Below are 27,139 nucleotides of genomic sequence, written 5' to 3' on the forward strand. Positions count from 1 at the left end.
CTTGAAAATTGCTGCCGTGACCCGGATTCGAACCGGGGTTGCTGCGGCCACAACGCAGAGTACTAACCACTATACGATCACGGCTGTCTGTTCACTGGCGTTGCAGACCATGGTGGAACACCAAGTTCGTCCAGAATAAGTACATTTTCACCACTTTCTAATTTTCCTGAAAATTTTGGTAAGAATTTGAGCATGTTAAAGCCCTCGAAAAAAAGCCAAATCATTTGCCTGAATAATAATAATCCTTACAATTTCAATAGGGCCTCACTGTCTGTCAGTGCCTGCCAGTGCTCGGGCCTAATTACACTAAATAATAACACCAGTACTGGAAAGCAATATTTAAAAAGGATCCAGATTACATTTACGAATATATCTAATACATGTATGTATACAAATTAAGGTACTTATACTGTTTAATCCATGTTCCTGGATACTTCTCCTCCACTGCATTTTGGAGGGAAATACTGTCATTTTTACTACCCACAATTTATCTGCTACAGCTGCAGTAGTTAGTTTTAATTTAAGATTTTACCCACAAAACATATAATCATCATATAATACATCATATATAACATATAATATTACAGATTATACTCAATGCTGCATCAAACAGTTCAAATTAGCTCTACCGTGAACAATTGCAACATTATAAGTCCCATTTACATGTAAATATTAAATAAATGGAACAATAATAATGATCCAGGGATAGAATAATATCACTTAATAATATGTATATGTTATTTATAGAGCTGTGAAAAATAACGCGTTAACGCGTTATGATTAAATTACAGGATTAATTCGTTTTTTTTTTTTTTAACGCATTTAACGCATGCGCAGAAGGACCTTCCAATTCCGCCGCCTCTGAGCGGCGACTGGGGTTCACACCGGACGCGGAAGCGAATTACTAATAATATCACATACTTCTGCTGTCATCAGCCTGCAGTAAAAACGGCATTTAAACATTTTTTTCAAGCATATACTTACTTGCTGCTCCAACATTAACTGCAATAGCGTCCCAACATGTGTCTTTTTTGGTGTTGTCTGTATACAACATATGCTGAGAATCATACAACTCAAGTTACTTCTTCACTTCAATGATTAATTTAATGTCATCCATGTTGAAGAACTTCTCCGCTGTTAGCTCCGTTAAATGTCGGGTGTCGAGGGTAAATTACGTATTTTCCACTCAAGCCTATGTGGAGAATACGTAGCCCCCCCCCCCCCCCCCCCCCCCCCACTCTCTTTTTTATCTTTATCACTGCTTGTGTGGCTGTAGTGGATGGGCAGAGGGGGACATTAAATAATGTGGCTGGTAAAATTAAAACTCCAAGACAACAGAACGTGATTACAAAGTATGGGATGCATATTTGATTTGTTTAAAATCATTTTTCAGTGTGTTTCCTGTCGCGATACGCTCGCGTCAAGCGGAAAAAATAGACTCGACGCCGAAACGATCGCTTCACGGCGCTAGGCAGCCGCGGCACAACGCTACGCTTCAGCCTCCGGTGTGTTCAGCGCTGCGGTTTAACATGGGAGTGGATGGGAGCCAGAGGATTGGCGCTGCGCTTACGCCTCGCTTCGGCGTCGCTTCCGCGTCCGGTGTGAACCCGGCGTAATGCAGTCAGACAGCAGCTGCCATTCAAACAAACAAACAACATGGATAATTCTGATGAACCTGAGGACCTTCTGGACGGGAAGATCGTGTTCCAAAAAAACAAAGATCGAACATTCAGTAAAACCAAGGTGATATGCACACTCTGCGAGAAGACGTTATCGTTTCACCGTAGCAATACCCGCCTAACCACCGCAACGCGAAGCATGTGTTGGTCGGCGAGGGGCGTTCAAGTGGAATGCGCCAAACCAGACTCACTCGCAGGACACATTGTGCAAAAGAAGCGGTCAGCTTTACTGTCAGAGAATTTGAACAAGTTAGTTTGCCTCACCAACTGGCTAAAGACCGAGTAGCTAAGAGGGCCTTTAGAGGCATTAGATTGTATCATGGTGTGGTTAATGGTTGTGTGACAAAAAATATAAAAAATGTCAACCATCCTATGGCTAAGAAGCTCAAATAATTTCTGTTTGATTTAAAAAAAAAAGTTTTATTCAACCACACAATGGCTAAGGAGCCCGAATTCTGTTTAGGATGAAGATTATATTAATGTTCCATATGAAAAAGCAATGATAACTGCTGAAGAACTGCTGAGTTGCAGCACAAAAGAAAAGTTAAATGTCATAAATCTTGTTTTCACAAAAATATTCTGAAAAAATCGGTAATGTGATTAATCCATAGAAACCTGTGATTAATTTGATTAAAAATTATAATCATTTCACAGCCCTAGTTATTTAGAATTTATATATAAGAACTCTGGGGTGTTTTGACTGAGGAGCAGTCAACTCTTAGCTGGAGGTCAACTTTCTAATCTGTGAGCAGTGGTCTGACATCCTGGGCCTCACAGCAGGTGTAGAAAGTGTCTCATACTTACAGTTGTGTATTCATGTGTGTGTAAACTCTGTTTCCTACATTTCCTCCTCACCAGGGTGGCGACAGGAAGCCTGCGTTCATTTCCAGACTGTTGCTGTTTGCGGAGGCCAGAGGTCACATTTGTTACATCCATTTGCACATTAATTGTCGCTGCAGTGACCTCGAAGTCACTTTACACTGCCCTGACACACAAACGCCTTCCTCTTACACACATTCATACACTAAACCACTACTTACTACTACACTACAATTATTATTCTAACATCAGCCTGACTCGTATGAGCTCACACAAACCACAATACCAGATAAATACTTTTTAATATTTGTTCTTATATGCTTTGATATATTGAGCACTGTCTGAACTGCAGTCGCTGTAAAAACTATATCATTGTAAATACGATGATGTCACTAACTTTGATTCAAATGGTTTGACTTTAACTGGCAACAGTTTCCCTCTTAAGCCAACCTCTGTCATAACCCTGTGAAATTTTCGCCAGCTTTCAAAGTTTATTATAGTCACAGTCATTTGGGAAGAATGGAGTTAATCAGGTGCTGGCTCTGTACCAATCAGTGTTTATGTGAACATTTATCAGTAAGAGACGGAGAGAGAGAGAGAGAGATAGAGAGAGAAAGAGAGAGAGAGAGAGAGAGAGACTATAAAGTGTGACCCACTGACAGCGGCCACATTTCTTCCTGAAATATCCTCCCTCCCTCAGTTTGACAATGATATCTTGTAGCATCTGATAATTATGCTCACACAACAGTAGTAACAACAATTTGACACAGTCTTGACATTATTTTATATATTTATTACTAATGGTATTGTTTTACTGCTACACGTTTGACTAATTATCCCCCCTAACTCCTCTTACCTATTTAAGACGGGTCCTAAAAATCATACTCATTTAAACCTGTATATCGAAGCAATAATGTGGTCTTTCATTAGGTTTCTTTAATTGTTCTTATCCAGCTCCAGGATCAAAGTACAGATTACACATGTCATATAGATTGTAAAGAGTCTAAAGAAAATATAAATAAAATTGAGAACGATTTTCTAAATTACCTTTGTCCATGGCTGATTCAATGAATACAATTTGAATATTCAGAAAAAGGGCAATATTGAAAGTGTAATTCCAACATTTCTATACATTTAATATTTTACATACTGGTGTACAATGAAACTGTGGAAGCACTTTTTAAGTGTATTGTGTTTCAGATGTGAACAGTGTGTGCATGAAACAGTTATCTTTATCTTGCAGCACTGACACCTCCCTCTACCGCCAACTGTGGAGATGAATGATTACAGGCAATAAACAATAGGATAGAGTTGGTAAATGCTCCTTTATTACAACCCACATGTGCTGTTTGCTCCAGAGGGAAAGTGAACTGGGACAAATAGAGCAAAGTAGTACAGAAATGATTTCAGACCAAACCACAGTACAAAAAGAGCATCAATATGTACAATATATTTATGTACAAAAAGCTATTTTACACTCAGGTATGAAACAATCATACATCTTTAACATACTGTAGTATCACAGAGACAATGCAGGCAACAGTGTATAGTTTGAAAAAAACAGTTTTTCAGAAGTTCAGGAGTACGCACTCTCTTTTCACAAGTATATCAACTTTGTTTTCTTTTTTCCCCCTCGCACACACTCTTATTATACACTCTCTCTTTCTCGCTCACACTCACACACACACACAAACTTACAAACAACCAGACACAGAAACACACTGTGTTAAATAAACATCTGTTCATTGCTCGGTCTGTCTGAGTTCAGTCTGAAACAGAAATGGGGGTCTGAACCCCAGTCATCGTGGCATCATGGACCAGGAAACATGTTGAGAGGCTCCTGCAGAGGATGATCCTCTGTTTCCTCTCCGCAGCACGTCAGGCACTCCACTCTCCACGTCTCCACATTAATTCAAGAGCCTGAAGAGTCTTTCAGTCAAACATTGTGCATATGCTGCTTCTCACAGACGTCAAAATAGACGACGTAAAAGAGACGAAGTAAGACTTTTGACCCCTCCACTTAGCAGCCTTTGCTTCTCAGGTGTCTGCCATCTGAGCACGTAAAGGTCAAAGGGTCGTCTCGTTTTCATAACTGCAACTATGATATAGTGGCAGCATCTGGACACAGGGCCCTGTGAGCGAAAGAGTGCAGAGGACGTAAAAAATTAAATTAAAAAAAGCTCCTCGGATGCCTCAGAGGTCAAAGGTCAGACCTCCAGTTCCTGGTTGTCCGAGAAGTGGAAGCGGTTCAACTTCTCCCTGTCGCGGTTGGAAATGTCCAGTTTGGGAGTGTGGGCGGGCTTCAGCGCGGGCGACGGGTGCGAGGGGGCCGGGGAGGGCGGCAGGGTCAGTTCAATCTCCTCGTAGCAGCGTGAGACAGGGGCGGGGGCGAGGGGTTGCGTGGGAGGGGCGGCGGGCGGCAGGAGGGGCACGGGACGGTCCACGTTTCGGATGAGGTTGACAAACTCCCTCTGGTTGTTGATGCCCTCTTCCTGCGGGACGGCCTGCTGCTTTTTCCGCTTGCGATGGAAGTGGGAGAGGATGAAGGCGCAGGCAGCGCAGCCACAGACGGTCACTAACGCTAAGACGCCCACCAGGATCATGTAGAAGCTGAGGCCTCCGTGTGGCGTGTCAGACATGGCACCTGCACACGTGAAGACATGACAAGGATCAGACCGGCATTTAACATTTGACCTATTTAAGACAAACCTTCATTTTATTTGTCTTACCTGGACAGTGTTGACCTATGCAGGGATTTTTGAGGGTTGCGCACTCGTTACCATAGTAACCCTCAGGACAGGCACACATGTACCTGCCTTCGCTGCTGTGACAGGTCACCCCCTGCTGGCAGGGATTGGGATTGCACAGATCCAACACCATCTGGAATGATGTACGGAATAAAATGATACGGAAAAGAAAGGCTCATTATTCTTCCTATAGCTTTACAGTTTGACAAATCCTTTGAAAATCGGAAACCGCAAATGATCATTCGAGTTTAATTGTTATCCATGCCTCAACTGGTTAAGAGATTATTTGCTTTCAGTGTGAGTTTTCAAGATTCAATTAAATTGAAAGTGCAATTATTTTAAAATCTTTAGTTTAATTATTTATTTTATTAATATCTTTCATTTTGTACGACTCTTTTTAACTTGCTCATTCTGGTTTGTTTTCATGTTTGCCAGACATTTATGACAGTAAATAATTGAACCTGACATATTATCAATTTAATTTTTATTGCCGAATGTCTGTTAAATTTATATTTTGATTCTATAAATCTATGAAGGGATGACTAACCTCACAGAGGGTCCCTGAGAATCCCATGGGACAGTTGCAAGCGACCATCTTTCCTTCCCTCTCCACACACTGTCCCCCGTGGAGACAGGGGGCGCTGAGACATGGACTCGGACCATTTTGACAATATTTCCCCAAGAAACCAGTTGGACACCAGCATCTGGACCCCGGACACCTGGTCCTGGTGGGACAGAGGTGAGATTGACAGAGCAATGATTGTGTGAGTTGGTGGAAAGAGGCACTGGAGAAGGAAAGGGAAGAGTCTGCTTCAGGCTATGACACATTTGAGAATAAATACTGCACACGGCCTGAGGCAAAATAAGCTCTAGAGGGAGCTGCATTTCTTGAATTTGGTTCACGATATTAACATAAATCGTATTATTTTCCTTCACAGATAATGACTGATACAAAGAAGATGACCAGTGTAAATAACTGAGGGCCGGTGATATGATATTTGATATGCAGAGACGACAGGGAATTAAAACAAAGGCGGAGAAGACTCACCTCACAACGTCCTCCATTCAAACACAAACCCTGACAGCTGCTGTTCCCTAGAAACCAGAGGAAGCAGAGAGGAGATATTAAACGCTCACACAGACACAGTATTGATGTAAACAACAACACACAAAGTGTAGTCGGAACATGACATGCAGAGATTGTAAAAAACACACGTTTCGCACACTTTATTGTTTTTGTGTTACATTTTTTAGTGCCTTTCAGTGGAATGCTGTGACAGATGATTGATAGAACTGGAGTTAGAGTAAAGTGATCTCGTGCTCTCGGGGACTGCAGGGGAACTGGCATTTTTAACACAATCCACAGAGGCCCCTCCGTGTTTCAATACCTGCCACAGCGGCACCTGCCACCACTCCTCTCCTCTCCTGTCATTTTGTTTCCGTCGTTCTCTTTCATACTCACTGATGTCACAGTTAGGACCCGTCCATCCAGGGAGGCAGTCACACAGGTATCCACCGATCAGGTTGCGACAAGAGCGGGCGTGAACACAGATATTAGTTTCACACTCATTGGTGTCTACGGGGACAAAGGAAAGAGGACAGCGTTTCTAAGACGACTTCAAATAACAAACGGTAACATAAACAACATTTTAACCTGTTTAAAGCTGAAGTCACATCACGAGAAAATGTATGGATCTTAACTGTGAATCTTTACATTTCCAACTGATAATTGATTGATTGATGACTGTCGGATGTGGAAGCACTGAGCATGTATAATTAGAATGACAATGGGTCATATTGAAGTTATCATGAGAAATTAAACATTTCCATTGAAATCAGCTGAAATTAAATGAGCTGGTTGATGAGGTGAGGGGAGTTTAAATTGCCAATTAGTGAAACCAACAGAGGAGCTCATACCTGATTTAAAATGGATTTAAGGGCATTTTATTAATCCCTTCTGGGAAATTTGTCCTTCTTATATTATCTATTTTGGAGACAAAGGCCCTTGTACCAAACCTCTATGTCCCCCTCTTGTTAATTGACTCAGCGATAGTGTGAAAAAATGGCTCAGTCAGATTCAGTTGGATTATCTGGTATAAATTGTGCCACAGCATCAGGAGTTCATGTAGCGATAGCATGTATGTTTTTGGAGTGGAAGTAAACCAAGGGGCGTTAAAACAGGGTAGCCACAACAGACAATTGCCTGGGGGGGGGGGGGGGGGGGGGGGGGGGGGGGGGGGCAGCTGTTTATGCTAGTCCATGGCAACAACATTTTAGAGAGACTCTGTGGGGTCCGTTTGGGTTCAGTGCAGAGCCCCCCTAGGTCCCCTTCGCCTGGGGCCCCCAAAGCCCCTTACAACGCCCCTGGGTACGTGTCTCTGTTGGCTCTGGTTGAAATGAACTGTATCGCCTTGAAAGCAGAAGGCCGATATAAATATCAATACATATATAATCTTGCCGCATAACTCATAACCAGCTCTACATCGATGAAATGTCCCATGGAAATGAGACTCAACGTCACATATATCTTCTCACATCTTCTTTCTTTATGCACTGGCCCCCCCCTGCAGCACCTTTTCTTCTGTTAAGTTGATGTGTGCTTATTCCCACCCTCTGTCCTACTGGGAGGTTTAAAGCCAGGAAGCCCTGAGGGCACGGCTCTGATAGCAGAGGAGGAGGATTAGAAAGAAACGCTGGATGAATAAAGAGGAAGTAGTCGGTCAGTTATAGGTAATCTAAACCTGTTACCATCAGCGAGAGGCCTATTAGGATGGAGCACTGTGTGTGTGTTGGTGTGTGTGTGTGTGTGTGTGTGTGTGTGTGTGTGTGTGTGTGTGTGTGTGTGTGTGTGTTAGGTTGTTATCTATGGAAAAAGCTCAGGGAATTTGCCTGGAACAAGAGAAAATGTGGGGACACAAGTCGCCTAATAAAAGAGTGAAACTGATAGAAGCTATAATTGCTTTTCCCCATTTGGGGCTCCACTGATGCTTTCCCTATCGGTTCAGGCTATAAGAGTTTTATCACTCGTGTTGGAAAGCTGTATGTGTGTGTGTGTGTGTTATAATGTGAGCTGGTGACCTGTGATGTGGAACTACGGGGGATTATCAAGTGTCAGAGTGACATATCACTGTAACACAGAGGAGCAGGAGAGGCTGTCACCCTGAAATATGTCTGCTTTTTTACTTCATAACCCCCGAGCCTTTGTATGTGACTATACACTGTGTGTGTGTGCATCACCTGATTGTGGACAACACTCCCTCTGCTCTACTTCTAACCCTGTGGGAGCACACTTGTCAATATGAGCGAGTGTGGCCGTGACAGGGCATTTATAGAAAACTGATTCACAGTCAGGATGGGCAGATAGGAGAATAAACACGCCTCTGGCTTGTACTGCTTCTTTAATTTGTGCATATTTCATCTCAAATCAATTAAAAAACTGCTTTTTTTGCAGCTTTTAGAAGCATCTGTCTGTGTATTAGGCTACAACTTGGATTAATTTCAGTTTTTTAACAGGATTAGAGTTAAAAGTCCTAAGATTAGATCCATTTGAAGATGAAAGATATTAAATGATCTCACTAATAGAAAACTGCAAGAACTGTCGAGACATTTGTTAAAGATTAAAAATGATTACCCAAAGATAATTTGAGATATAATGATCATCTGTCAGGCTGAGTTCGAACTTAACTATTTTATTTAATAGTATATCTAATGCCTGTTATATAAACCGATTCACAATCTATTCTCTTGCTCCGAGAGAGGAAATCGTTACAACAAATCCTGTAAAAGAAAAACCAGACACTCAAGGCTTCAATATGTTTTTCACTCTTGAGTGAAACTAAGTAGTCTTATCCCCTGACGAAGGTGCTGTGTCTGGTGAAGTGTTGCTTTTATTGAGCTGCATGGGATCATTGGTAATGACTGGGCCACCTTGTTTGTCTGCATTAAGAGCCCTTGTGTCTGAATCTGATAAGATAAGAGTGAGCTTCTCCTTTTCAACAACTTTCAGGAACCAATTTCCATTTTAAACACTTCTTTAAACTATCACGAGTTCATGCACTGTAAAAAAAATCCAAATAACTGATGATTCTTCATCTAAAAATGCTGTTGTCACTGTTTTTTTGCTTTGCTTACATTTCCTTTAGCTTTTCATCACTATCACAATATTAATGGAGGTGATCTTTGTCAGTATATATAGTCCATACAACTATATCTCACAGCAAATGAATCCAAAATGACTAACATTTTTTACAATTTTTTTTACACCTGCTGTATTTTATAGTTCCAGAAATCTCTATTTGTATCTAGAGAGCATATCTCCAGGATCGTTCATCTTATCCCCGTCATACTTGGCATGTGTATTGTTAAAGGCCCAAGGAAGCGCTGTGTTGAAATTAGTGCGATTTGAACACACAATACTTTAAATAGCAGCTTCAGAGTCCAGCAGCAGGTCTTTACTTTCTGCAGCTCGATTACTGCAGGTCACTTTACAGATTCAGAAAGAAAACTGCAACCAGCATTGACACAGGCAAAGCAAACAGCCCATTCCATATAGGCAGGTTTACTGCATTAGTTAAACTGAGGATCAGTGAACAGTGTTTTGCACTAGGCTACATGAAACCTTTTTCATAGCCAAGCTAGTTAGTTCTTCTGATTGAAAGCTCCGGATCCGCTGCTAAATGGACCTTGATGGAGCTAAACTAGAAGGCCAAGAATCTCAACTCTGGACAGGAAGTTGGGAATCTACATTTTTGTCACAGCTGGGCAATATTTCTTTGAATTGATTAAACTCATTTTGCTAATATGTCTCGATTGGTAGTAGAAGTCCCTTTTGCTTTACTTATTTACTAGTAAAGCAGATTTCTAACAAGTTCAGGAATGTGTTGTTTGAAATATCTACGTGTATCTTATAGATGAATATGAAGGCAACATTATTCATCAGCAGTGACCTACATGCATATATGTATTATACATGTAACATTCCACTGAAGTCAGAGCTGTTTAATTCTGACCCACTGACCCAGCTGACACGTCCTGCCAGTCCATCCAGGCGGGCAGAGACATCTGTAACCTCCAGGAGTCTCCTCGCACGTCGCTCCTCGTCCACAAGGGCTCCGATCACACTGCCTCACCGCTGCGGAGAGGAAGAGAAACCATCCAACATGAGTTACTGGTCTGCGTAATGGGAATGTGTGTGTGTGTGAATATGAAGGAGGGATTTGAAATGTGTGTGATGTGCACATGTCTGAGCTGAAACGTAGCTCTGGTATGCGGATGCTTTGGTAGCCGGTGTTTTCATTCTCCTTTCTGCTGCTCTGGTTTCTGTGCAAACACTGATAAATGCAATCATCTGCTGCACATACATGGCCCACACCTCCAGCAGTTCCCAGAGAGCAGGGAGAGAACGAGGGAACTTAAATAAAGGAGAGGAGGAAGACGGGAGAAGAGAAAGACATTGGGTTGAAACAGAAATAGCGAAACCGAGCAGCCACGCCTGGTTCCACTGCACCGGGAGCGAATTAGAAACAGAGGAGAAGAAAAGAGCACAAACGGATAGAGAGAGGGCTCCACGTTTATGGGGTTAGCCATGCATAACTTCCTATTACACATGGCATATTTGTGTAGTAGTGGCATCACAACATTTCCCATGCATATTTCTGTGGGGTACGTTTCTCACTCAACGGCTCTGTGTCTCTCTCACAACCTTTCTTCATTTACCTAACCCTGCACCACAACCATTTTACATCCTCCTGACCCCAAGTCCAACCCAGAGGAGCAATAACCCTGTTATGCGAGCGGCAAGTCTCCCATAACTATGCAGAGAATTCATAACAAACAGAGAAGCCTTTAATTAATATAGGGATGTATACAGTGTACGTATATATACATATATAAATATTTTGGACCCCACAGCATATGGTAATGTAGTCTGATAGCAGAGCTGTGTTGTTGGCGGTGTTGTGGTTTTGGTCGACATTCCCTGCAAGCCTGTCGGTCCTCTCACTGTGTGTTTTCCCGAAGATCCCTCCACAACCCAACACAACAAAACCCAACACAACAGGGACAGAGATAGACCCACACTTGTGCAACAACAAGCAAGAGTGACTAACCAATGCCCAAATAAAGTGCTTCACTTCTCTGTTTGTCTGCCTCCTCCTCTTCTGCTTCTTCTTGTTCTCTCTCTTTATCTGATAAAAATGCTTCTCGTTGATGTGTTAACATGCCAGCGGCTGACTGTGTCTGTCACACACAACCCTGACAGACCACTGCAGTTCAGACCCACTGCAAATAAGGCACACAAACACACACACAGACACAGATGACCACACGAGACAGACTGTTGTGACGGCTCAGTCGTTACTTTGTGGCCAGAAACATGTCTGACCCTTATCCCTACTTCAAAACATGGAAGGGGGAGATGTAAGCACAGTGTGAGGGCTGAGGGCAGCAGTGACGTGGTGTGTAGAGATCGTTGCAGGTCGACCAGTCCTGACAACTCATGGGAATCTTTGTGCTGTTTAAAAACTCCTACAATAACTGTGTGTATTTCTTATATTTCAGGGCATCGTCTTCTGGAGGATGCTTCCCTGTTTTTGTATGAATTCTCAAATTTACTTATGGTAAACTGCTCAACTTTTCAAGTAAACTTCTAAATTCTCCTTTGCGTCATTCAAAAAGCAAAAGCAACGGTTGTCAAGAACCTTTTGTAATATATTGTTTTTTAAAGATGCTTTTGGTAAAGAATCTGAGAAAATATAATAGCAACAGGGTTTTCCGGGGGGTTTGGATTTGAGTCTATTTTTCTTTAAAGAAAGCCTTTGTTAAATGCTGGGAGTGTGGAGCCTGATGGGGACATTTAAGAGACAAATATTTATGAGAAAAAACAAACTAATGTTACCACCACTGACTCAGACAAATGCCAACAACAACATGTCATCATTCCTGTTCTAAACACACACACAGTTGTGTATTGTTCTTTTGGTTAGCAGTGGCATCAGTCTCCTCACAGAGAAAACAAAATGCGATTACATTACTTTCATTTGCTTTTTTCAAAAATGCACACACACACACACACATCGCAGGGGAACCGGATGTTGCTGCACAAATTCTCACATATGAGATACAACTTTATTCTTGTAGTGTTCTCTTGAGATTGGTATGAGCCTGAGGAAGAAGAGCTGTGGGCTACTGATACTCATCATTCTTTGCACTTTTTTGAATGTAAGTGGTGTGACTTCAATTTTTGGGTTAATCCTTTGCCTTGTTGTGGACAGTAGAGAACCTGAATATTACCTGCATCTGCTTTACGTTTCTCTACACTAAGAGTATAATACCACTTCAGTCGCACTTAGTGAACACAACATTAACAGTTCTTACCACGGTGAAAGGTCACACTTAAAGTGCTTGTGACACATTAGTCCATCGCAGATAAAACCAGGATATATCTGGGATGATATGTTACATCTTAAGACAGCCTACGATACTCAACCATTAGAAAATAAAACCTTGATTGACTTGATTAACAAAGCACTCACACACACACATAAACACACACTCACACACACACACACATAGCTGTGGCTCAGGAGGAGGAGCTGGTTATCCACTAACCAGAAGGTCAGTGGTTCGATCCACCACTCCCCCAGTACTCAGGCATTATACTGAGCCCCACTTTGCCCCATACAGCTGTGCCCAGGGTGGATAAAGGGTGTATAGCAGCACTGTGTGGATGATTGAATGTGACTTGTACTCTGATGTGCTATGATTGGTCAGCAAGACTATAAATACAGACCATTTACACACACACCAGACACACCGGGGGAGAGACAGAGGACGACACATCCCTGATTGCTGTTGATACTGTTTGTGCTCGGGCTAATTTAGCTTCCTCTGTTGGGCTGATTAGAGTCGCTCACTGGCTTTTATCCAATAACAACCAATCACAGACAATCTCCCATTCTCTAAGTTGTGTGTGTGTAAGTGACGGTTGTGTGTGTGTGTGTGCCAGTCACCCTCAGTGCAGGTGTTTCCGGTCCAGATGTCGGTGCAGATGCAGCTGAAGCCGGTTGGATCTTCCACACATGTGGCATCGTTCATACATGGGGACGACAAACACGCATGTTCCACTGTCGACAGAAGAGAGAGATGTCGGAGGTGAAGAAAACAGGATGAAATTGAATGACCCAAGACACCAACACAGGCACTTACAGTTAATAGTCAAATATATATAAGTGGTGTAAAATGAACAACAAAGCTTTTGCTCCCTTCACATCGTGTTAACCCTTTCTGTATCTCTGCTGTATCCACAGGCAGTATTTAAATACATGGATTTTCAGGGTCCACACTCACCAATGTCACAGTTACGTCCTCTGAAACCGTCCTGGCACTCACACTTGTACTCGTTGGGCTCCGTGTTGGTGCAGGTCCCAGCATTTTTACAGGGATGGTGGGTGCCACAGTAGTTCAGATCTGAAACGATTCAAAATATATGATTGGAGCGTTTTTAAGTTTAATTTAAGTTCACAGCACAAAACAGCATTTAATGAAGAGGAGATACAATTATGAGGAAGCAGTTGGATCCAGGTTCACTTTGCATGACTTTGGCTCAGGAAAAGAACACAACACACAAACGCACACACACCAGTGTATCCAGGTTGGCTCAGTGTGCTGACTGTGCAGGCCAGTAGCTGCAGGGCCTGTGTTCTCCAGTGTTGAGGTTGATTAAAGGTCTAGTTTCTCTAATGATCTCCTCGGTGCCCACAGTCTCTTTGTCTCACCACAGGGTTTCTGAGCCGACTGTGAAACAGCTTAGGACCCCACCTAGCTAAGAGCGCTCACATTCACCTTACCCGGGGCTATCACCTTTCCTCTGCACAATGCACCGTCCCGTGGGCATTTGTTTGGCTCCCAGATCCCAGCAGCTCCCACACTGGGACAGAAGTGGGAGGTGGTCGGTCTTATTCAGGGATAAAGTTGGAGGAACTTTGATAAAGTTTGGTGGGAAACGCTTCAGAGTGGAGAGTGAAACCCAGAAGGAGTTTTTTTTGGTCATAATTCATACTGGAGATCAGAAGGTGCGGGAAGACAACGGCTGACATACTGCCCCTGTCTAACACACACACACACACACACACACACACACACACACACACACACACACACACACACACACACACACACACACAGACACACACACAAACACTGAGGTTTTGACCAGTAAACACTACACTGCCGTTTTCTCTTCCTCACAAAGGGAACACAGATCCATACTTATGGAATTTAGCTGTGGAGAAACTTGGCTGTATCCAGTTGGAACAGAAACAGGACTGGACCGGCAATCAACATCTTTCTACATCTTTCACCACCTTCCCCTTTAGGCTCTGTGCCGGTATCGATAAATAATCAATCTGATGGGGACCGTCTGGGCTAAAGGGCCAACACCGATTTCTTCTCCCAGTGCAGCCCAGAACAGAAATATGCTGCTGTCATCACGAAAAGCGCTAATAGCACTAATATGACTATAGTCATTCACCCTCGTGTTCCCAGCATGTGAAGTACCTCAGTATTTGCCTCAGTGACTCGTTCATGACTCTGCACTAATGAGCACATCAATGTGTTCATGAATTTCAAGAGCAACGTCCAAAATGTGTTTTATACTTTAAGATTCAGAGAGTAAAATAAATATATTTATGAAAATAATATAAAGGTTGCATTCCATAAGGGCACACATTAGGATGATCTGCCTTTTTACTCTAGTTTTGAATAAATCTTTACATTTTTTAGAAATACTTTATTATTGATACAACTGCTTTTCAACTAGTAAAAACCATTTCCACAGATTGGGATGTGGGATGTTTAAGTGAGGATCATATGCATTTGACAGCAGCTGCAGTGCCCTTGATACTCGCAGCTCCGGTTGTTGAACTGAACAGAAACATTCAGGAAACTGATAAAGATCATTTCAACCCACTCATTACAAAATGAAAACGTTCTGTCATCTCTATCAGTGCAGTGTAACAGTTATCTGACCTTTGTCACAGAGCAGTCCTCCCCAGTTGACGTCACACACACACTGCCAGGGCTCAGTGCAGCTGCCGTACACACAGCCGGGGAACGTCATACACTGGTCACACAGAGGACCTTTCCAGCCGTAATGACACCTGGAGGAGGAGATCACAGAGACACTTGTCATATTGAGAGGATTAATAGTAACTGTAACACAGAACTATCTCCATGCTGTGAAAGAAAAAGTTAAGTTAGTTTTAGTTAGTAGATAGACAAAAAACTAAAGCCAAATTTGGCTGTCCCATGTTGTAATGATCACAGATTCATCAGAGACCAGAGTTCACGATTTCAATTTATTCTTCAAATACTGATAGATCATTTTTTAATCAAAGTTTTTTAAAGTTGAGATTAAATTGCATAAGTCACTTCAGATGCATATTGTACCTGTTGCTGCTGTTGTATTAATATAACGGACGATGACAGAGAAGCTTTGTTATTCTATCTTTTATAACTTTTCCTATATTGCTGTTTAACCTGTTGATGCTTGAGGAACATTCACTAATGTTAGTCTATGTAACTTGCTCTGTGGGGGGTCTCTTCCACAGCTCAGCCAAAGAGCTACACTTACAACAAATACATCATTTAACATATTATATGCTCCTCTTAGCTTCAGTCGTGGTATTTGTGAAGGGAGTTTATTACTTGAACAATTACTACTGAGATTTGAGCGTGTAGAAAATCCATCAGTTCAGCCAGAACCTGCCTTTTGCTGAAGGATTTCACTGGATTCCAGCCTCAGTGTCGATATCTCATCCAGGATGAGGTTTAAAAACAACAACAAAAATCAATACAGCATTTTAGCCGGCCGAGAAAGAATAGGCACCATCAGAGTTGAGAAAGGGTTCAGTAAATTACAGCTGACTTTAATAAAACTGCTTCTTGTCCAGAATACCGCACCACACTGCAGTGTACTGTTAAAATGTGAGGTTATCTTGTTGTGACTGATGAGTCGAATCCGCTTCACATTGAATCCATGATGGTTTGACTTTGTACATTGTGACACTGAGTTCAGAATTATGTCTTTAAACCTTGGATTCTGTTTCATTAGTCCCTTTGGTGGAAATAATAAAACGCCTGTGAGTAACCTTCTGACTTACTTGCATTCTCCTGGTGCATTACAGGAGCCGTGGACCTGATGACAGCCCTGCTTGCACACCGCTGTGAACACAACAGGCACACACACACAAATAGAGCTGTTATTAACAAGAAATCATCTTTAACAATCATTAATCATGATTACAACAATGATTATTTGTGTCACTGCACAGAAAATAACTTCTGTTGTCACCCAACACCTACATTAAACCTGGATAAAGAAGAGATGATTAATTAGCATCAATCTTCATAGTGTTTTCAATGAACAATGAAAAAAATGTCATCTGTTCTTTATGTACATTTCATGCATTCCTTTGTGACATTGTTTCCTCGAAACAATTACTCAGAGTTTCCATTTATGGAACTGGACAGTAAAAACTCCACCGTGAGGAGAAGCCTCCAGGCGGTAACGGAGGTGCCCTGCTAATTTTTCAAACTTCCTGCTTCTCTGCAGCCCAATCAGCAACCTGCTGAGGAGGAAGTCAGATGAAGTGAGACGGGGAATGGACAGGCAGGGCTGCAGGATGTCCTTTAACTAGTTGTGTGTCCTTCAGGCTCCCCATGGTTTCCACTCCGGTTTCCTACATTCACTTTTACCATCACAACATGATGGCAGCGCTCCCAGGTCACACCGTGAGGTCGTCCAGCCGATGACTCACAGACAGTGCTGAGCCCTGAAGGCTGTCAGATTTATTGACGTGACTGCACATAAATGCGTGGATCCAAAATAAGACATCTCCAGCTAAGTGAAATTCTATCACTGGTTCACAAACGAAGCTAAGGGTCAAGTTTATTTAAACAGTCCTGAACAGTTTCAAAATAGACAGGAAAAGAAGGAAACCATCATGGGAAACCTTTTAAGAAACCCTGGAAAGGACCGTTAAAGAGGAAACCCCCTTCCAGTGCGAGGGGAAATGAGAAGCAAATCGTCCATGACTCCTTATAATGGTGAGGCCTTAAATGACTGAAAATAATTATTGTATGTAATATAATTATATGCAATATCAGTAATTTCAGGGAACCAACATTTTTTCAGATCTCCTTTTTTTTGGGAATGAAAATGAAAATGAAAAGAAGCCTGGTTTAAAATGCATGTATGTTTTTTTTTTAAAGGGAACACATCAGCCACATTTTTCCCTTTCACATTCATTTGTTTTAATGTTACCTTTTTGAAAAGTCTGTCGATGAGTTAAACACTTGAATTTAATGAATCTATAAATTTCTACTGATTTCCAAAACAAACATGTAGGAACAATGCTCATTTCAAAATGTATAAGGGACCTAATAGGGTGACCTCATCTACCACAGCTAGGATTCAGGTTTCCTATCTCACCTCCTTTGCACTCGGGCCCCGTCCAGCCCTCCATGCAGACCTTGGAGCCATTGGGGTCGCAGTTGAAGTGACCGAAGAAGTCGTCGCGGGCCCGGCAGAGTTTGTTGCAGTAAGGTCCGTAGTAGTTGGAGTCGCAGCGGAAGCGAAGACGGTACTCTAAACTGAGCACCCGTCCGTGGTGGCGATGCGTCTGCCACTGTTCACCGGGGTTCAACATGGAGGAGAGGAGGACTCGCTCAATTAACTGGCCTGGAGGAAGAGGAGAGGAAGACATGCTTTGTACAAATGTGTAGAAGTAAAGTCGATTTTACCTCAAAGGCTCATTTATGCTCAACATTATATTCATACAAGGATATACTGTCCGTGCATTTACTTTGTCTGACGAAATAAAGCAGTACCATCATAAATCCTGGGGGGGCAGTGTAGCCAATAGCTCCAAAGGGACAAACATAGGACTGGGGGAGGAAATTTCAACAATGGGCCAACCTTTAGAGTTGGCAAGTTGGACCATCAGCACTTTCAAAGCAGTTTGCCTAATTTTTTAAAGAATTTCATTATCACAACCTCCTCCACTGTCCCCATGTTAAAGGTTCTGTGAGATGTGAGATCTGTGCAGCCCTCTAGTGGACATACTGCTTAACAACCATGTCAATGTCAATGTCAGTGTCAATGTCAACGAAAGGGACGAATGGGAGTAAGGGACAGTTACGTATCTCACGTACGTCAATTCAGCATAAATTAGCCGTAAAAACTTGATGAGGTGAATGTGTCACAATTAATCCAGCAGTTACGATGCAGCTTTAATATAAATGTGATGTCATGATCAGGGCCACCTGGTACGTTCAGAGTTCATTGTGGCTCTTTAGCTGTTAAATCGTCCACTGTGTTCACCAGCTGGTTTCTTTGTCTTTTACTTTGTAACTCAGCTGTGCCGTCACTGTACAGTGGGCTTTAAGAGCTTTTTCACTGAAAACAACAGCCCGTGGCAAGAAAGAACTCTGATTAGAGCGGCCGTAAAATCCAAACAATGAAATAAAAGATATTAAACCCACTGAGAAGCTGAAGATAACTGCAGACTCCACTGATTAGTCCCTGTGGGTTTGTTACCTTTTTTAGGTGGTACAGTTGTTCAAAATGAAAATATAAATGGGTGCAGCTTAAACTTCTCGGCGGCTTTGCACGAACCGCTAATTAAATAGATACATTTTACGACAAGATAAACTCATGTGTTTCTCACGGTCGCTGTGAGTGAACTTCTCTTTAACTCTTTCATCCTTTAATTTGTTTAGGATTTCTCAGGCAGGATTTCCTGGGTACAACAGTCATCCCGGCGCTTGATTAGACAGTGAGCGTTTGAACAGAAAACCACAAAAAAAGGTTGTGTGTGGATATTGATGGAGACAAGAGTCAACTGTAGGACCAGACAAAAGGGGTCGAGAGTCTGCAGGGAAGAGAGGGGCCAGCCCGAGCACCAGAGAGGACCAGACCAGGCCCAGGGGCAGTTGCTGCTGATCCTGACCCCTGGAGGGGATTTCCCAGAGGCTCTGTCCCCCCAACTCAATTATAATCTCCTCTGACAGGGTATTAACACAAAGCATTGAGAAAATGTGTGCGAGTGTATGTCTGTGTGTACTTGTATGTGTGTGTGTGTGTGTGTGTGCGTGGGATGGTGGTGAGGATGAAGGGAAAGATTGTGCGATAGTAACACAGAAAGGAAAGGGAAGCCACGTTGGACGTAAGTCAGTGATGGAGAGACAGTGTGTGAGTGTGTATGTGTGTGTGTGTGTGTGTGTGTGTGTGTGTGTGTGTGTGTGACAGAGACAGAGGCAAACAGAGCCAAAGAGGAAGGGAGGCAGCTATTAGCAAACACACATAACAAACTGCCTGATGGAGAGATGAGATCACTGTGGTTTGACACAAAGGAATGAAAACAGGGGCACATATTGGCCAGAGTGCGTGCGTGTGTGTGTGTGTGTGTGTGTGTGTGTGTGTGTGTGTGTGTGTGTGTGTGTGTGTGTGTGTGTGTGTGTATTTAAGAGAGTAAAAGAGGAATGGGGACAGAGCAGACACTGAGCAAACTGTTAGCTCAGCCATGTAGTCAAATCTGAGGGCCCACTTTTCCTAACACCCATCACGCAACTGCAGTGCATTGTGGGTTTCTCATTATTTTATGACTCTGGCGTGTCAAAGGGCTAATTTCATCATCACCTCTTCTCTGCCAGAGGAGAAGAGCAGCGGAAGCTATAAAAAATAACCGCATTAGCAGAGAACAAAGCAGGGAAGGTGCATAACAGAGTTTGATTTCCTCTGTAATGTGATTCAATGAGATGAAACAACATGTGAACACAAGAACAGAGAGAGAGGCTGTGAGATGGAGGGAGAGGCTCGAATACGAGGTGAGAAAAACAACAGCATGAACACGTCTTTGAAATCACACTTTCAGAGACCAACAGGGTTTGAATCTCTTCCTCTGGCCTCTGGTGATTGTCCCCACTGCCTAATATCAACTGTGAAATACAAGCTGCAGGAGAGGAAACACCTCTACTCCACTTTGTATTCCATAGAAATCAATAGATTATTGCAGACCAATGCATCGGCCAGGTAGTGATTCTTGATCTTGTTTTCTGTTGTGATGTTTCCATGGCTGCTCCAGTGAACTCTCTGTCGTCTGGATAAAAGCACAAAGTCTAAACATGTGTCTTGAATTCTAAAGACAAGCTGGTTTACATTATAACGCTTTAATATTGAAGTCCACTTTCACTCCAGTGGCGGTTGCAATTTTGTGGTTGCGAGTGCTGCCTCAATACAGTTGACTCATGGGCGACCACAGCTGCGTATATGAACCCAGAATGACCTTATACACAAGTTAACACAGGGTTAAAATGGAGGAATTTAAACTGCTGCTACTTTGACATGATTCTAGTAGATTACACATAGCACGGTGTCACAGTTGTTAGTACTGTTCCTTCACAGGAAGAAGGTTCTGGGTTTGAACCTGAGGGAACTTTCTGTGTGGATTTTGCATCTTCTACCTATGATTGCATGGTATTTCTCTGGGTACTCCAGATCCTTTATAGTCCAAAAATAGCATAAAGCAGATTAGGTTAATGAAACTAAATTATCTTTATAGGTGTGAATGTTATTGGTAATGGTTGTCTGTCTCTGTATGTCAGCTGATGATACCTCGCCTCTCACTAATTGTCAGCTGGGATTGGCTCCATCGACCCCACAACCCTTAAAGGGATGGTTCACCCAAAAATGAAAATTCACGCATTATCTACTCTGATGGAGGAGTGGTTGAAGAGTTTGAGTCACCCTAGTTTCAGGGGGTAAATAGTGTTCAAATCCAATACAAGTGAAGTAACCGGGGACCAATTCTTCAAACAACAAACATAAAATGCCTCCATACTGCTCCTGTGGTGTCATTAAAGACCCGACAAATTCAATTAGAAACGTTGTCATTTACATCGTGTTTTTAGCCTAAAACCACACACAAGCTCTCGCCCAATGAGATCAGCGAGAACTCGCTATAAGTACCATTAGCATCACGAGTTGCGGAAGCCACATTTCTGCTGCCATAGATTGACTGAATTCTGTGGGAAACACTGTAGATAATAGATGGGTGTTTCCAACAAACATTGAAACGCCAAAATTAAAATCACCCTGAGTGGAGTGTCTGACCACAATAGGGGACGGGAGCGATGTTTTTAAGTGTGGGTCCTAATTTCATTAGTAAGGTTAGTATATAAACAACAGTTTCATGCTTTCATCTACTTGATAAACGTGCAGAGAAATGTTGTACAAATGTGAGTGATGTGGGTTTCAAATTCTTCAAAAAGTCCTTCAAATGTTTAAAGATGAAGTAAATGTGTATATTACAAAAAAGCAAGTATAAGCTGAGACCTGGGAAAGTGGTGAAAGTGAAGAGACACGAAACGTGAGCGGTCAGATCGAAGAAATATAAGTAAACCTCCAGCAACATGAAATCACAGGACTGTTGTGTTGGACTGCATTACTTTAAGCTAGGTGTACTTAATAAACTGCCTAATGAGAGTGAATGCAAAACTAAATAGTGCTCACACAAATGACTTCCATTAAACAGTCCCCAGGTTAGATGAAAAAGAACAGAGACATTCCTGAACTCTCCCACTAACAGTATTATAAGAAACATTTCAGTTACGCTCTCTTCTGGTTCCACTTCCAAGTAAGAGGGTTTAGATAATCTGGCTAAACCTGTAGTCTGTTTGCAATTTGTCTGGATATTTGTGTTTATTATCCGGCTGGACATTGATTCTACAGATCTCAGCGAATACTTTGGGGAGTAAAAAGCCATTATAAGTGAAAATAATTGGGGCAAAAACTGTGTAAACAAAACAAAGGCCGGAGAATCCTCTGCACATTAACACTAGCGACATTTTTATTTTAACAAAACTCAGTGAAGGTCACATGTCGATGCACACAGAGCATCGTATTTCTCACTATTTCCAAGGAGACACAGTCGGGCTCAGTAATCCTTTCTGATGAGCAGCCGGGCTTGATAAGTCCATTCAGTCTGCTACAGGACACCCGTGTTTGGGCTGAGCTAAGCCGGCGGCCTAGTGAACGGCTTTAGACCCAATGTAAAGGCTGTCTGTGAGCTCCGGTGGAAACGGCACATAATGCAAACAAGATGTAAGAGCGGTGCTGGAGGACAAAGGGAAGGAGAGATGGAAGAGGACGGGAGAGACGGACACAGAGACGGTGAGGGATCTGTGGTGCAGCTCTCATTATCTCAGCTATCTTTTGGATACGACCACGGTCCCTCCCCTGGCTGAGAGCGAGGCAGAGGATGGCGGGATGAAAGGGAAGTCTGTGGCATGACAGGAATGAGGAAAGCATACGAACATCTGTCTCCATCCTTGTGTGTGTGTGTGTGTGTGTGTGTGTGTGTGTGTGTGTGTGTGTTTGTCTTTTTATAGCATGCAGCTCACATTCCCTGTCATGGAGCTTTTCCTGATTATGAGGAGAAACAACAAGGAGACGAGCAGGAAATTAAAGGGTCTGGATAAAAGACCCTCTAACCTCGTACGATCACAGACATAAACACACAGAGGATATTTTCACATTGTTTCACAATGTTGAGCCACACTCCTCGTAAACAAGCCCTCACAGCGTTGTTGCCTTTATAAATGTTGCTCGATGAAAACAAATCTTTTCTTGGTGACATGGGGAGAACACTGGTCTTCAAACCCAAAACACGATCGTCTTACTTCCTGACACATGTTTTACTGTGTCGTACATCATAACGCAACAGGAGGCTTTAGAAAACAACATGTAAAAGATCATCAGGAACCACAAAACAGAGGTATAAAACAAACTGCACTGACAGCTCTAAATCTGACTGAGTCAGAGTTTACTTTGACTGGAGCCGATTTATCAACTTTTTCCAAACAGACTCTTGAAAAATCTATTTTGATTCTTCAACTCCTTGGTGATTTGGTGGAAAAACGATTTGTAGGACAACTGAAGTCTTTTTTTCTACTGTGGATGTAAATTTCACTCCCAAAGAAGCACAAGAAGGAGGAGAAACATTCATAATAAAAACATCAACACACAATTCCTCTTAGCTGCCAGACCCACAAACGTAGAGAACTGTTTCTTCACCTGAGTCTGCTGTGTCGTTATCGTAGTCCAGAGCCTCCAACACGAGAGAGAAGGACTTCTGTGAAGGAAACACAGAGAAAACATCTCTCAGGCATGTGTCACAAACATACATCTGGGTTTAACATCACATTTAACTATTTAAACAGAGTCTAAATCTACAGATAAGAACTATATTCACGATCCAGCTTTCACCAGAGGGGCTCAGAGGTGATCTCTGGTGCCTGAAGACTGTGAATACAAGTTTCAAGCCTTTAAACATTCATCATTCTTTCCAATGTCTCTTATGTTCATCTCCTGAAGTTGTTTTTGTAGATGTGGTCTCAAATCATGTTTTAATTTTGTGTGTCTGACCTGAATGTGAATGAAACTGATTAAGCACCAGTCTTTGGTTTGATATATTTATGAATTTAGAATTGTGATATTGATATTTGGCACTACTGATTGCCAAGCCTATGAAAAACATGAGCTACACAGATAAAACTGTTGTTGTTCATCTCCACTATAGGTACACTATCAGGTACAGAGTGTGTAGGTGTATGACCGGCAGTAAAATGTGGGAGAACTGCTTGAAAAGTTGAAATTGGTGAATGTGCACATAAGATTAGCTCTGGTTAAAAATATAATTTAAGTAAAACTTGAGCACAAAATATATCGATAATGAATTTCTGTGAATATATCTGCATATGAAACAAAGATCACCTGTGCTGACACATTTAAGCACAGATTTTATTTCCACCTCTCCAACCATCCAGTGTCGTCACATATTTCTGCAGGTAGGGCCAAATGAAAACACACTACCACAGCTATTTTCTACACATTTCATTACTTTCACAATTTAAGATGTTTACTGGCCCATATTTGTGTCAGAATGAATATGAGCTATATCCTGCAGACTTGTTTCAAGAACACATCGACCTGCAGCCTTATAGACAGATGAAAAAGAAGGGCCGTTGAGGGAGGAAATCCAAAAAACCTGTTCAGGAGCATGATGCTTGATTGTGCTCTTCTTTTACACTCTGCAGCCTGGCCTACAGCTTGTATTTCTCCTGGATGGCCTTGGCATTGACTGTATCATGCATTTACAATATACATGGATACATTTGAATATGAATATATATTAAAATTCAGATTTGAATGCATAGATAATGTGAGTGTTGGTCGTCCTGCAGCTAGGGGACATCTTCATATGACGACTTTGAGCTTAAAGAGATTTCACACTGGAGAGATAACAAAGGACATGTGTTTTTTCTTCCTTCTTGTTCTCTTTTCTGATGCATAATGATTCAGACCAACACTTTCCCCTACAACTCTTTCCCTCTCTCTCTCTCTCTCTCTCTCTGTCTTTCGGTTCTCGCTCCATCGACCCATCCCTCCCTCTGTGGAACATGCCGCTGCCTGCCATGCAAATCTCTTTCCGCCCTGTGCATCGTGCGTGAGGTTTCTCCTGAGGGGGCGCATGGATGTGTAGTCCCGTCTTTCTTGACGGAGCGCGCAGCCAGAGGGGGGGGATGAAAGGGAGGAGAGGAGGCAAAGTATGGAGTAGAGGGAGACGAGCAAGGTGTGAAGTGAAGGAGAGAAGGATCCGGTGGGAGGTAAAGGGCAGGAGGTCTGCTCAGTCACTGAAGTTATAGAGGTGAAAAGAGGCAAAGGAGCAGAAGAGAAGATGAAGGGTTGCAGTGGAGGTGCAGTAATGTTGGGGTGAGAAGATTGGTGGGGAGGAAAACCCTGAATCAGGGATTTCTGTCCAGTGTGTCTGTATTCAACAGATGAAGCAATGGGAGGAAAGAGTGCGCAGGATGATTGTAGAAGAGGAGAAAAGGATGGAGAAAGTATAATTACACAGGCAGTATGTAAGATAAAGGGCAAAGGAAGATAGATGGAAAATGCCACTGTGGCAGCTGCAGTGGAATAACGATTTGTACGACTCCTGGAGTTTTTTTAAAATGTGATAAAGAAAGAGAGCGCAGAGGTCGGAGGGAGGGGAAACAGAAGCAGCACAAGATAAAAGAGAAAAGATTAGAGCAGGAGACAAAAGAGAGAGGATGAGACTAGATAAGAAACAAGTAGTAGGGGAGGTGGAGGAACACCCACGCAGTATTTAGAAGACATGGTCCTAATGAGATGTGCTGGTTGCAGAGGGCAGGCAGCCAGTTCATTAAAAGCAGCAGATTGCAGCTCGCCCACAGATGGGCCAGCTGGAGTCAGTAAGCTTCGGCTTAAAAATCTCACCTGAAGTCATGTTCAGCTTTTAAGATTCATATCTGAGTGTGGTGAGATCTTGCAGTTGACTAACATCAGCTCTGCACAGAAGCAGTGGAGGAAGAAGAGGCTCCCCAAATCATTTATAAGTGAAAAGATAGATATTAGAATTATAATGACTTCAAGCATTAAAGTAGAAATACTGCTTCTGCAGAAAAACTGCACAAGCAGTATTTCTATAGTATTTCTATGTATATACTGTATATATATATATATTGCATTATTAGATGGTGGCACGTTGGTGCAGTGGTTCCACTGTCGCCTCACAGCAACAAGGATATCAGTTTGAGTCCTGAACTCTGTATTGAGTGTCTGCGTGGGTTTCCTCCTACAGTCCAGGTTATGGTTGATGGAGACTGTAAATTGCCCGTAGGTGTGAATGTGAGTGTGGATGGTTGTTTATCTCTGTATATTTCCCCGTGATATGCTAGCGACCTGTTTCGGGTCTATAACCAAACTCTCATGCAATGGGCTGGGATCCACCCCCTTGAACCTCAAAGGACTAATAATGGATTGATATGATTATTAATTGACACTTAATCCAAATTCAGTTTTTTTGTTGTAGATGTTTGAGATGTAGTTTTCAGCCAAAGGCACGAGACCCCTCCGATGGGTCAACATATGAATCTTACGGGTCATGAGTTGTTTAATTGGGCAGGAAAGAACCCCTCCCCAAAAAACAAATCTGTTTACCCCATTTTTCTCCTTTTTTTAAAATAGATAATTTCTCATTTTTGGGCCACAAACACGTATTAAATAAAACAAATTGAAGCATTAGAAGTAAAATGTTTGATTAAACTGGTACCAACCCACACAGACAATATCTTCGACAGTCTAACAAGTCAAAAAGATTTCACACCCCCTGCTTTATTTATAACTACTCGAGCCACAACTCTTTCTACAAAGTATTGTGTCCAATCCTAATATGAACTACCACTCAGATAACTGCAGAGGAGAAATATAAAGTAATATAAAAGGAACTAAAGTGAAGTAAAAACAGTAGGAGTGCAAAAGGTTGAGTCGCTCTCCTTCCAGGACCCTGCAGAGTAAAGGTTGCAGCAGTGTATAATCAGCACGTCTCTCCTGCAGCAGGTTGATAAATGTTATGTGGATAAAATGCTACTGGACATTTTGACAATAAGGACAATTATGATGAACTGCCCACTACTGCAAAATGCTCGCACAGCATTACCTCAGCGCTGGACTGCTCACAGACCTCTGAGCCTTATCATCTTTCCAATCGCTCGTCCTCCCTCGGCCCTCACCCTTCCTTCCATCCTCTTCCCGTTCTCTTCCCTCACCTTCTTCTGCCAGGACACTACTGCAGGTTAGGACCTTTAGGAGTCTTTCTCTTTTCTTCTATCTTAATCACCACCACCACCTCAATGCACACACCCTCACCTCTTCACCCACAAGTGCATGCAGCCAGGTAAACCATGATGCAGTCACTGATACAGGAAGGGTGTATCAGCGGTCTGTCCTGTTTTGAAGGCTGGGGTCTT

The 27,139-nt window shown here is 42.4% G+C and overlaps 2 protein-coding genes and 1 non-coding gene across 3 annotated transcripts in view; all 3 read right to left on the reverse strand.

Annotated features, from left to right (window-relative positions):
- Positions 1-12: 12 nt before the first annotated feature.
- Positions 13-84, reverse strand: trnah-gug (transfer RNA histidin (anticodon GUG)). The gene has a single exon. It is a non-coding gene; the product is annotated as a tRNA-His (tRNA).
- A 4,621-nt stretch (positions 85-4,705) lies between these two features.
- Positions 4,706-5,953, reverse strand: LOC128439695 (delta-like protein 1). Its single transcript, XM_053422085.1, has 3 exons — positions 5,793-5,953; positions 5,228-5,378; positions 4,706-5,142 (listed from the first exon to the last, which is right to left on the reverse strand). Exons 1-3 carry the CDS (start codon positions 5,838-5,840, stop codon positions 4,706-4,708), a joined length of 636 nt encoding a protein of 211 aa, XP_053278060.1. The 5' UTR covers positions 5,841-5,953.
- Positions 5,954-6,114: 161 nt separating this feature from the next.
- Positions 6,115-27,139, reverse strand: part of LOC128439696 (protein jagged-1b) — a 39,959-nt gene continuing 18,934 nt past the window's right edge. The window contains exons 3-12 of the mRNA XM_053422086.1: positions 23,379-23,436; positions 17,736-17,984; positions 16,405-16,465; positions 15,272-15,402; positions 13,592-13,711; positions 13,255-13,368; positions 10,263-10,376; positions 6,708-6,821; positions 6,294-6,340; positions 6,115-6,132 (exon numbers count right to left, since the gene is read on the reverse strand). Coding sequence (XP_053278061.1) covers positions 6,115-6,132; positions 6,294-6,340; positions 6,708-6,821; positions 10,263-10,376; positions 13,255-13,368; positions 13,592-13,711; positions 15,272-15,402; positions 16,405-16,465; positions 17,736-17,984; positions 23,379-23,436 — 1,026 coding nt within the window. The remainder of the gene's footprint in view (positions 6,133-6,293; positions 6,341-6,707; positions 6,822-10,262; positions 10,377-13,254; positions 13,369-13,591; positions 13,712-15,271; positions 15,403-16,404; positions 16,466-17,735; positions 17,985-23,378; positions 23,437-27,139) is intronic.

Source organism: Pleuronectes platessa, chromosome 5, assembly GCF_947347685.1.
Source record: "Pleuronectes platessa chromosome 5, fPlePla1.1, whole genome shotgun sequence".
NCBI lineage: Eukaryota > Metazoa > Chordata > Actinopteri > Pleuronectiformes > Pleuronectidae > Pleuronectes > Pleuronectes platessa.